This window comes from Hyalella azteca, unplaced genomic scaffold (genome assembly GCF_000764305.2).
Source record: "Hyalella azteca isolate HAZT.00-mixed unplaced genomic scaffold, Hazt_2.0.2 contig10761, whole genome shotgun sequence".
Taxonomy (NCBI): domain Eukaryota; kingdom Metazoa; phylum Arthropoda; class Malacostraca; order Amphipoda; family Hyalellidae; genus Hyalella; species Hyalella azteca.
Genome location: NW_025940784.1, coordinates 376,946 through 389,734, shown reverse-complemented (window position 1 = coordinate 389,734; position 12,789 = coordinate 376,946). Strand labels below are relative to the sequence as shown.

Here is a 12,789-nt window from a genome sequence, read left to right as displayed (position 1 = left end):
TTGCTTAGTAATCGATTTTATCCACACTACATATATTTGTTAATAACATAGACGTCTTTATATCAAGCCCCATCATACCGCTGCAGCTACTGACATTCCAGAACTGCTATCATGTTCATGCCCCGCGTACCCGGTACAAGGCTGCCTCCTAGTCCCCCCAAAAGCCCCACTGTGTAGGCCTTCTCTTACACTCCCTTCTTCCCCACATGCCCAACCCCGCACTGCCCCTCTTCCTGCCAAGCGTTTGGCGGGTATTCCTTCCCCCTCTCCTCCCCTTCCTCGCCTTTCTTTTTTTTATGTTTGTATCAAATTGCCGTCAAAACCAATAATTTTAATTTCGCTACTTTGGAGTTTTTTCAAAGTCATTTTCTCATGTAGATATTAACAAGGAAATCGATTACCAGCGTAAAATAGCAACATTTGAATATTATTATCATGATAATAAATAACGAAAATCCAGTAATTTTCCATTACATTTTCTATAAATGAGATACTTCCATTACGTTTTCAATAAATGTGATAGAAAATGTAATGTTGATAATGATAGAAATGCGTGTGTTGACGTTGATTGTACGATTCTCTCTCTTTTGAATAGTGTCAGATCATCAGTTGTACAATATATATATATTAACTATTTTGTTGGTAGAGGAAGAGAGACAATGAGCCGTTGTAGCAAGTCTTGTAATTATAAATGAATAAAATTAATATGGACTTTTTCGTTCTTGGTTAGTAGCACAAACAATTTTCAATGTAATATATTCGAAGAGACATTCCATCCTCATCCTCTCAGCTTCCCAGTTTCATTTTCAATTACTTTACAAGAATTTTTTTCTGAATGAATGAGCTCTGCGTTATGGCAGGAAAATTATATGCCATCAATGTGGAAGCCAATGGAAGAGGTAGTTCATCAAGCTACAATGAAGCTAATTGTTCTTGACAAGACAGTTATGAAATATTTGTTTAAGTCTATTATGCAGCAATATTATGTTATGAGCTTACATCGATTCAGTCCTTGACATGCAAGGAATAACTCGAGGAGTGTCTTGCGGTTGTTAGGATGTAGAAATACTAACGTAGGCAATAAATTTCCGAACCTTGAGTGCAACCTTTGAATCATGTAATGACATCTTGATAGACAAACTACACATCTTTATACGAGGATTGCGTCTGCTCTGGTATTCTCATGAATACATCCCTTGTTCTAGTGTCAAAGCGCGCGATCTTTTACTGGAACAGAGGCACGTTATGAGTTAATCGCATAAGAACATTCCTGCAGGTCTGAAATTAAAATAAAATCGATTGAATAATTAAATCGAGAAAATGTTATGTGCTATGCCTTATTCGTTCGCTCTCATGCTCCCATTTCAAGAGGCCAACCTGAGCTAGAATTGAGGCCTGAAACTCTAAACAGAACATGACTGTTTCTTCGGCCGGCGACTGTTGGTCTCCACTGACGTGAAAAAATGACTTCACTAACACGTAACGAATTGGAGCACCGAACTGAGGCTTGCTTGTAAACTGGGGCTTGAGGGGTGGGTTGACAGACGTGTGGGGAGTAGCTGTGGGCGGAGTGAGGATGTGTGGGGCTGTTTGATGAGGAACACAGACAGGCGTTGTATGAGTCAGTAAATCCCGCACTGTGTTCGTGAATGCGTCCAACGTGAGAGGTCAGTGTGCGCACAAGTCAGACAAGGACTTAGCTCACTGTGGCCAGAGGTGCGTTCTATCATCAGGCTTGAGAGTTGTCACTAATCAATGCTTGTAATTGCAGTGCAGTGAATAAATTTTGCGATTATTAGCGTGCATGATATAGACATTGAATTACCTATTAACAAACGATCCCCTGCGAAACCTAAACGAACTAACGATAACGTAGAATTGTATGAGTAAGGATTTACCAGTGTCGTTGGTTTGGCGTCGTTGATGTTGTCGTCACTGAGGTCCCCAGGCTTCATGTCCCCCACTCCTGACCGATGGAGTTCAACTGGGCTGTCTGGAACAGCCCTCGATTCAAGACTGGACTCTTCCAGCTTCAACAACTCGCTGGTATCTGGTAGTTATGCCAGCAATTCGACCAATTTTAACTGCAGTCCCGGTAGCAGTGGCAGTAATTCCAGTCTAACGGGGAGTGTCGGCAGTTCAGTATCGGGGAGTTGTAGCCCGTCGCAGCTCCTGAACTGGATGTGTCTCCTAGCTGCTGAGCATCGCAACCAAAATCAAACGCAAGGGTCGACGCTTAACAACCACATGTCCCCTTCCGACGCTCTACAGGTAACTAATGGAGTGAAATGACCTCAAGTAACACCAACGTCCTAGTATTCATAAACCTTGAAATAGTTACAATTCAACCAATTAGTCCAATTAGCGTTTCCAATGAATTTCCAGCTCCTTCGTATTTCGCATTCTCAAACTTTCAAAATAAGAAACTAGTGTAAATGAACGCTCAATTTTGATTTTTTTCTCTATTCAGAACCGGAAGGCAACTTCTAGCATCTGGAATAGTCGTAGCAACAGCAGCAGTGTCCTCAGCCCAAATTCTTACAACTCCAACTTAGACTCGGGCCTTGTCGGAGCGCTATCCAGTCTATCCAGCACCCAACACTCCAACGGCAGCTCATCTTATCTTAACCACAACAATTTTCCCTCAAATATCTCCAATAACAATACGAGCTTTCTGAATAACAACCTACGAGCAACGAGCGACATCAGTTCTCTTTTAAACCCTACGACTCCCAGTGGCTTCAACTCCTCTGGGCTCTTGAACGGTTTGGCAAACATGTCGGCTGCAGAGTTGGCCGCGCTATCGTCGCTCTCTTCCTTCTCGGGTCTAGGCGGCATCAACAGCCTCAGCTCTGCCCTAAACGGCGTCAACAATTTTAGCTCCATGAACAGTCTGGCCTCGTATCCTGATTCTGGATACGGTTATGGGTCGTCCTTCAATGGGTTACATAGCCCTGTGCACTCAACAGGGCTCAATGGCAGTATAGGTAAGTACTCCCTCAAATATCACGATATATTTTAAATAATAATACTTAACACTTTTTTAGCTGCGACCAATGTTTACAAGGTGTTGGTGAATTACTTGGTTGATGTAACTGTTACACTTCATTGATATATATTTTTCACGTTAGATATTTCAATTTTCTTTATGAATTTGATTGAACTATTTGCAGGCGAGCTGACAGAGCAGCTCAGCGAGCTTTCCCTGGCTTACGATCGAAAAAATAAAATTCGCAAGCTTCCACCGAATTACTTGTGCCATCTGTGCTTCAAAAAAGGACATCATATCAAAGAGTGCCCTCAGGTACTGACAATGTTACTGCATAAAAAAAGTAATTACATCGGTTTGTGAGCGACATTCTTTCACGTAACACCAACCTGCCCTACAATGATTCATACCATGATTTACATTAATTTTCATGGCTTCGTTATAGTTAAACTTCAAGTAATTACTCAACCTGAGCAGTTGCCGTTTCCAGCTACTGTAAACGTCTTCAATCCATTCTAAGTGCAACAAGCAGCAGCATGTAAATAAACTACAAACGGAAACAAGCTTTATTAATTAGTATATTACTTAACAATCGCTACGAAAATATTTCAAGCGAGATTTGTACGTGTTCCTCTCTCAGGCGCGTCCGAAGGGGGAAGGTCTGACCCCCTACCAGGGCAAGAAGCGCTGCTTCGGCGAGTTTCGCTGCACCAAGTGCAAGAGGAAATGGATGAGCGGCAACTCGTGGGCCAACTGCAGTCAGGAGTGCATCAAATGTAGGATTAAAGTCTACCCGCACAAACAGGTGAGGTTTCTGCTATATCTCCGAGACTTGATATCAGTTTCTCGTATAAGAATTATTTATTTATGTTGACTTGCCAAAGTTTGCTGAAGTATCGGGGAATGAGTTGAAGAGTGTACAGTTTAATTACCTATTCACCGAGTCAACGCCAATATTATTGACCAAAATTATATTCTGAGGAAAGAGAGATCTGATTTGAACTGTTGAATAATGCGTGCGGGAGTTAAAAAAAATTAAAACGAATTGAAAAAGAAATATCTTTTCAGTAAATAGAGACATTGTATTCTGTAAATACAATCTTTTATTCTAGAAAGACTCCTGGATGCGACTAAGATTCTATTCCAATTTACATCTAATGGATGAATTATAACCTGTGTCTCTGTCTGCAGTTGATGAATGCGAATTTAAAAAGTTTATTCAGATCCTGAATCGTCCAATTATGTGTTTGCTTTGTTTTTATAAATTACTGCAAATAACTATACGACCTGAACAGAGCTTCATTAAATCCATACTTCGCATGCCGGCATTATCTGTTGTTATGTACACTTACCTGACACTGGAGCGGTCAGCCAGGGCATATCGATGTTTTAAAAATGTCATGCTAATTGTTGTATCCTTAGGGAACATATTTAATTAAATAATTTTTTAATATCTAATTGCTTCTAAATTTTTTTATATTTTGTGCAAGCTCAACAGATAACAATGAAGCGAATTTTTAGGACGTAATATCACTTTATTTAGCTTTCTCCTTGATAAAAATAAGATTAGACTTGACTACAAGAAGCTTTTCATTAACATGTGTTTTTTATATGTTTTTATTTTAAAAGTCGGTAAAGTTTTAAATGTTAATAGATAATAACCAAGAGAAAGTTGATCTCCAGCCATTTTCCTTTCTCGTCACTTAACTCCAAAAATGTTTTCGTTCATCGCTCTTATGCTCTGCTTGTAGAGTTTGTACTATGTTACTCGTATTTTCATGCGAAGGTGCTACCAGCTCGCCAAATTTCACCTCAAAATTTTGATGTTCAATACAATTTTTCTGTTTTCTTTGATAACATTGACAGGAAGCTAAAGCATTAAATAAAATTTTTTTAACATTGAATAAATAAAGTGGCTAAATTTGAACAGTTGATTGCACGTATCCCTTCATAAGTGTCGATCCAGCACTACATTTAGCACTTTTGTTCTCTGGCCGAGCTTACTGGCCTCTAAAGCTTTTGATCTAAAGCTCGTGTTGCATTTTGTCGTCACCTCGAACAGCATATCATGCAAGACAGCAGCACCAGGGACTGCTTCCCTAAGTTTGTGTGAACCTTCGTCTCCCCTCGCAACCTAACACGGCGCTCGATCTCACGGCCTCGCGCAAGTATGTTGCCTGCAACTCTACTTCTATCTTGCACGTTGAGTCGGCTGGAGTGAGAAGCACGTTCAACCAGCTTTGCGGTGAACAATTCTTGCATTATTCCTTTATTTGTCGGGAGCACGTTTACCCCTGTATCGGCATGATAATACAATATAGTGGCACACAACTAGGATGCAAGCAAGCTTGTTGAATCACTACGAATTATCGCATTGAATCGACTGAAGTAAAGCATTTGCATGCGGTGAGAGTGCACTGTCAAGTTGATTGGGCATTTTATCTAATATAATTACGTATTCCTAAATATTTCCAGAGAATTTCCGCGTCGATGTAGGAATTACGGCAAATTTAAGCAAAGTATTTGGGAAGGTCGCATTTATATTCAATGCATGTTTACAGCAAGCATATGTTTTCCCTAAAAACGAATTATTTTAGTAACATTAGTGTGGAATTTGCATTACATAAGACTCATGCCACCGATATTTGTACGGGCCAAGGTATTTGGCCCATTACCTATAAGGTAATGGGCCAAAAAGAAAACTAATTTGATTATAAAAAGGAAACTAATCACAATGCTGCTCATTTCCTTTAAAATTTATTGTAGCGAATTTTTTTATATTTATATTATTATATTTATTGAAATTTTCCTCTCTAACATACAGTATTTAAACACCCAAAATTCGCGGGCTTCTATCCGGTCAACGACGAGAAGAGTAATTTCCATATTTCCAGTGCATGAATAAACAAGGAAAAATATCTCTCATGAGCTAATCTACTGCCGAAATTTTGTGTAGCCATGAAGTCTCGATATTCGGGTCACTAGATATCTTCATTCCCTTGTGTGAAAAATGAGATGCAGCTGAGCATCTCTAACAACGTCACGGAAACCAGATTACCGATGCTCAAGTGAAATTCGATAGACGGTCGGCATTTGCTTGCTGTTATGCCATCTCAAAACATTTAATTCGATCCTTAAAACTGACTGTCACAAAGTTTGGATCCCGTCTGGACATTATGGCTTTATCAAAAACTAGAAATTTGCTTTGCGTACAGTGAAAGCTCTACTATAATCATTTACGAAATGCTGGGAATTGAAGGTTTTTAATAATAAATTTACCTATATAACAAAATTTAACGCAGACTCTAAAATTTATGCTTTTTGTTCTTGATAAGTTTCGTTAGTAATGAAATTTCGATTGCATGGTAGATAAAGTCATCGTTGAATCGTTTCGTTGTTGACCGCGACTCCTAATCACGTTAATCTCGAGCACTTGGCTCGAACGATTGCCAGCAGAATTTCTCTACCTAGTCAATGTTTTGTTAGCTTTTAACTGTTCTATTTTTTTCTTTTTGCGTTGGTTCTCTAAATCGGCGTTTCATTTTTGGCGGATATAAATTGTAAGTAAAAATATGTTAACCACTGTAATGTTTTATTTTACTCAATTTTTTCGTTTTAGAAATTTGTTTTGTTGTTAAAGAAGGCCCCCTTTTCTCCCAACCTAGAACTTTTGCAAGTTGATTCGTGTAGAATATATCTTATGTAACTTCATTGTAAACATTTCTGCGAATCACAAATACGATGGCCCCAACTTTCAACACCTTCAACATAATTCGAAAACAAGTAAGCAGGAAAGTGGGCCGTTTTTGGAGCATGCGTCAATATTGCAGCCGATCTCGCGACACTACCCTTTGATGATTGCGGTTGGCAACTTTGCCAGGTCAGAGGCTTAGCTAACGCTTCGTGCTGACGTCACACAGATGGCTTGCGCAGATGCTCCGATGCGCGGCTTTGCATCCCCGCGTCTGGCACTGCCACTCAATTTAGACCGCGTACTCTAAAATTGATTTCTTACTTTTTAATCGAATTTCTTTGTAAATTTCTTTGCGTAACTTTTTCTAGACGTATACATTCGTGTAGTTGTGAGTGCTTTATTCATATGCGTTGTTTGCTTTAACGAAATCTACAAAGTAGTTATGGCAACTTTTGCGTCTGACCGTACCACGGAAATGACATTGTTTTCCCTTGCCTGTCTCTGCAGATGCTCTTTATTCATTTCCTCAATTAATTCTTATCACCCGCTAAAAAGTATCATAAACTTTTGATTGCACGTTCAGTTTTTTCACTGTACTTTAACTACTTGAAAGGCATGCCTAGATTTAAATGAACTACAACATCAACAAAAATGGCCTTAGATTTCTAGCATTTAAGGTTTTCATTTTCTAATTTACCCAACTTATTCGACCTCCCTTTTAGTGCAATTGATTTTCCAAGTACATGAGTTAAGCGGTGTAAATATCATACCATTTACTGAAACCATGCTCCGCTTTTTTTTATTTCAGAGACCTCTCGACAAACCGGATGGTTTGGACGTCTCTGACCAGTCGAAAGTTCACCCTCAGCATCTCTGCGAAAAATGCAAGAGTCTCGGCTATTATTGCAGGAGGGTGAACTAGAGTATTGGTCGTTTGCGCATATTGGTAAGCATATGAAATTTGTTGATTATCCAAATCGCATCACAAGACGTCGGCTTAATTTCCTCGTTGCTAGCTTATCCATTCCTCTCGAATTACCGATGCAGCCTGATAATTAAAGTATTTTCTGAAAACCTGCAAAAAAACTTGAAATATCATGCCAACTCCCAAAAGTTGAAAGAGTTGAGTCGGCCTAAGTTGAAAATGCATTCGAGTGCAACGTAGATTGAATATTTCTAAAAAAAAAATAAAAATTATCAACTGCCACTTGGAATCCACATCACGTCATTAGGGTATGCCATCTGGAGGAAACCTGGCTAGACGCAAGAAGAATTTTTTTTCTGTACAAATGCTTTGTGTGTGTTCATGAATGAGTGAACGATATATTTTACGCACGTTTCGGATGATGCCATGAGCAGTACACTCGCAGCCTGGATATTGCGAGATGATGAAGAACATATATGTATTGTATTTGTATTTTTCTACTTGATAACTGAAGAGTTGATATAAGGCTTGTTTTGTGGATTTAGTCCAATTAGAAAGTCTGATGATAATTATTCTTGATATCGTTCAACTCGCTTTGCAACGAAAATAGTATTAGAAACGTTTCGATTTAAAAAATTTAATTTTTGAAGCTTCCGCAAATACCCATAACAATTTGAGCAGCACGTTACATTGCTCGCAGAATTTTATTCCTTAATTTTTAGCGTCATTCTTTAGAACCATTCCTACACCAGTGGATGCTTACTATATAATGACATCATCGGCGTGTGTCAAAACGGAGTATCAGTCGTTTGCTTAATTAGGTGCTATAAATATTACACTTACGAGACGCTTCCTCAGTAAACGTACGTGACTTAGATTGATTAATGATAAGCTTAACATGCCTGAGCATTAATTGCATTACGATTGAGCACTATAGACTGCCCCTAACTACCTGCAAGACATAAAGTTATCGTCAAACTTGCGCACCGAATGGATTTTTTTGCTCCATGAATGGAAACTGTAAAAGTTCTGGCCGGTACTTCTTAGGAAAGATAGAAAAAGTTTGTTAGCTTCTCCGAGTGGTGAAGTGCTGAAAATTTTTTAGGAAAAATCTTCGTCGTTTTGGTGGGGACAAAAAAACAATTTTTCATTTAAAGAAGCAAATCTTTTACACGGGAGCCTTTTTTTACTTTCCAAATTCAGATTGGTACTGCTACAAAATTATTTATATCATCGATTACTCAATTGTGAAAGTCTACGGGGCCAATTAGGCTGCATAAAACATAAAAAAACAAGTGGCACACCAGAGGCGTGCAACAGGCCATTTATAATTTCCTACGCAATCTCAAGTAATAATGTGTGCTTCGCATGGTTCATGATGAATAAATTAACCAAATCATTCTTCAGCACCAATTTTTGATCAACTTACTCAGTGCTAGACATATTTTAAGGCTCAGTGAGGTAATGGGTTGGTTGCACCGGCATATTACAGCATGCTATTTTGAGACGATAGTGTGGGGCGGTTTTGTAGCTTACACGATCAAAGTTGCCAGCAATGAGTTAGTCCTGCAGAGTCGGCCTAAGTTGAAAATTTGAATTTCCCAGTTCGATTAATTTTCACGTCCTGATTTTGGTCAGGCTCTGCCCAGTCGGAAAAAGTCTCCATTATACAATTACGTGGATTTTCAAAATGCTGTAAACTTGCTGAATAGAAAAAAAACTTTTTGTTGACTGTTTCTATTACAGATGAAATTTGTTCTTTCCTTGCAAAAAAAGAGTAAAATTAACATGTAATGGAGCTGATTTATTTAATGAAGCCAAGGGTAAATCCTGAGACCGAACTGATTTAATTGGAGTGAAGTTGTACGTCTGCGTTTTTGACTTCCGGACGTTTCAGAAGCGTTATTTGGTTGTTAATGCTATGGTATCTGGTATTAACATCGGAGATGAAATGTTATAATTAAAATTAGATTTTAATGCATCAAATACTACCTGTTTGATTCACTGTTCTTCTTTTATTATACAGTGAGGCCAGTTTTCTATAATATTCGTGTACTCGATAAATGTTGTCAAAAAACTATGGTGTGGGTAATTCGACAACAATTTAAAAATATCGAAGCATGTATAATTTTTGCATAACCATGATGTGTATGATAGTTTCAAGTATCATGCGAACAAATTTATATTTTTTCAGGTATTTTTTACACTGAATTTGAACGCTTTTAGCGCTCAAATTAGATGGTTTAAGTGTTTGTATATACTATGGTGTTAATTGTTCATATCCTGGTCGAAATGTTTTATGTACATTTCTGTTTCTGCCTTCTAAAACGCGTTTTCCAGATCCTTCTAGTTTAGTGGAAACAATTAAAATTCACCCAAGGAATATTGGGATGGAGCCAAAGCCATTTATTCGTATTTTGAGAGTCTGTCATGCTAATTTAGAGGTGCCATATAATTATTGTTCGTTTGAATATTCCAATTATCTTGCTTTGTTCGCTGTATTTGCCGATGTGTGAAGTTTTCATGTTATTATCTGAATTCCCACGTACGTACGTACGCATCCCACCTACGCAGCAATCATATGGTTATAAAAAACAGCTTTTTGGGATTTTTAGTGCGTTTCTTTCTTCTGCAACAGCACCTATAGAATCATGTTTGGATACGCATGTGACTTGTATTGTGTTTTATTATAACTTTTAAATAATTTTGCATGCCAAGTCATTGTTGGTTAAGTTAGTGCATCTATGCATATGCTCTGTATAGTTTAACTTAAGAATACCGTTAAATTTACGGGAATCATTAATACTATAGATTGACGTATAAGTCATATCAACAAACAAACGAACAAACAGACAAGCAATTTGCCTATTTCTAGATTTTCGAATATGTAGTCTAGCCACATGTTATTACGCATTTAGGGTCGTTCAAAGTTTTTTACTTTCTATGTAGGTATTTAGATTAGCTAGATTTCAGCTGATTAGTAGCATATTTGAACCTGGTCGAAATTTTTTTTATATATGGGTAACATTGAGTGTGTTTGCATTTTTTAGTTTTTGTTAAACCATAATTTTTGTAAACTTAATGTACAACTTAAATTATTTCGAGTACGTTGTCATCATTCAAAATATTAGTTAAGAACATAGTAATTTTAGAATGTAGTATTTTAATGTTACTTCTGCTTTTGTTCGCAAATGGATTCCATTATTATTGACAACATAAAATGGATCGTTCATAAATAATGTGAACATCCTCCATAGCTTCCTGAACTTGTGAATTCGAAGAAAACTTCCCTGCAGAAAAAAATAACGACAATTCTTAAAATTTTAGTTCTGAAATTTAATATCTTGAGTTGACTGTACTCTTCATATAAAAAATTATAACACAAAGGATCCTAACTTACAATTTCATGCACTGTGCTCTATTTGGTCTCTCACCGTTACTGTGTTGTTGCTTATGGAGTTCGCTTATATATTATCACTCTCATAACTTTTGTGATGGAATAATAATACGATAGAGAAATTCCAGTTATACGGAAACTGAGTTTCATCGTCAAAAGCATCTGAAATTATCAAATAGCTTTCAAATGAATGGACTCTCCATGCGCAATTGAACCATCCAGTCCTTGGTTAAAAAATAAATGTATTTAAAAAGAAGTGTTAAATGCTAAATTACATACGAGAATAAACGCTTGAGGAGGTAAAACGACGTCTGTCATATGGAATTACAATTTTTTCTATGTGTTTATTTCTTCATCGCTCGTTTTATTCATGATGAAATTAATGATGGGTAAATTATCTTTATGGACTCGTGATGTTAAATATCGAACTAACCCAACTCTTTGTATACGTTATAATCTTGTATGACTTAAATGGAGTCTGCTAAAGAGTCATAAAAGATATTTAATCCACAAATTTTCGAGTCTTATAAAGGGATGGCAATGAAGGGATTCTATTACTGGATTGAAAATTACTTGCTAGTTCAGTGACCCAGTAATAAGGTTATAAATATTGGCCAGTGCACACGTGGAGTAGGCAAGTTACCCAGCAGAATGGAGGTCTGTTAGTACCGTGTCAGTTGCTCAGTTATCTTTGGAGACGAAGCCTTTGATCCTTTCAGAGCAACAGCTTCACAATGGAAGTCTGTCTCGTCAGTATGGCCTTTATTGATGCCTCTCCTCGGACCATATATATAGTAGTTTGTGTCCTCGCTTTCATCACTTAAAAAACTGGAGAAATTTTGTTAAATTGATCAATATGTTGATTGATTTATTGTTATGCTATTAAAAACAAGCGGAGAAACAACGTAATTCTTAATTCCTAATCGCCTCCATTTACATAAATATTTCTCTCTCTGCAATTTGCCATATGAAAAAACATTCTAAAATCATTTATATATAAATTTTTTATATTTTTTTCGTAAGTGACATATATCATCTGACATATGAGGGTGAATTTTACTAAATTTTTCACATTGTGAGTAATCCTCAATGCCTAAAATAAAATTCCCTTTATGCAATGCTTATTGAATTTCCATACCAATTTCCAACTATTGTTTGTTGAAAGAGAATTCTTTTAGTATTTTTAAAAATAATCAATCGCCCAGGAGGGCTAAGATTGAGCATGCAGAATCTCAGGTGCTATTACCTTGTATTTATCGTGCCTATTTAATGTAACAATAATGATTCCGATGTGAGTGTGTGTATTTTTTATGGTAATTCTAGAAGCTGGTAGGAGGGCTTATTAATTTTGTAACATATATCCTGTAGAAATTAAGTTTTATTCTTTAACTAACTATCTTGCATTCGTCAATGGTGGCGTTGCTCGTGAATCACAATCGTGCCTTATTCGATTTATCTTATTTTGTATAGGAACATTATTTGTAAATAATACGCTTGACCACCCACGTACGTGCGGCTTTGCGATGGATTGTCTGTACTAATGTCTGTTGGTGACCGTAAACATTGATATCTTTTGGATGACTTTTCCTTATCTTTCGTTGGCCAATTTTATCTAAATGCAACATAATTTTAGGGTCGGAGACAAAATCTGACATTGATGATCCGCTCTCGTCATTGTAAAGTTGCAAGGGTCTTAGAAAAATGTGACATTAGATCATCACGGTGGACGATTCAGTATACATCACACTCGTAATTCTCGTCATTGTAAAGTTGCAAGGGTCCTT

At 37.3% G+C, this 12,789-nt stretch overlaps 1 protein-coding gene across 2 annotated transcripts; it reads left to right on the top strand.

The window, feature by feature from the left end:
- The first annotated feature begins 1,615 nt into the window (after nt 1-1,615).
- On the top strand, nt 1,616-12,579 carry LOC108680846 (GATA zinc finger domain-containing protein 7). Of its 2 annotated transcripts, XR_001931453.2 has the most exons (6): nt 1,616-2,271; nt 2,471-2,987; nt 3,174-3,304; nt 3,630-3,794; nt 5,052-5,157; nt 7,492-7,556. XR_001931453.2 is itself a non-coding variant. In XM_018169763.2 (5 exons), exons 1-5 carry the CDS (start codon nt 1,924-1,926, stop codon nt 7,603-7,605), a joined length of 1,275 nt encoding a protein of 424 aa, XP_018025252.1. In that variant the 5' UTR covers nt 1,616-1,923; the 3' UTR covers nt 7,606-12,579. The 2 variants fall into 2 exon arrangements, 1 of the variants encoding a protein (XP_018025252.1); XM_018169763.2 differs by lacking the exon at nt 5,052-5,157 and having other exon boundaries at nt 7,492-12,579.
- Nucleotides 12,580-12,789: the final 210 nt, after the last annotated feature.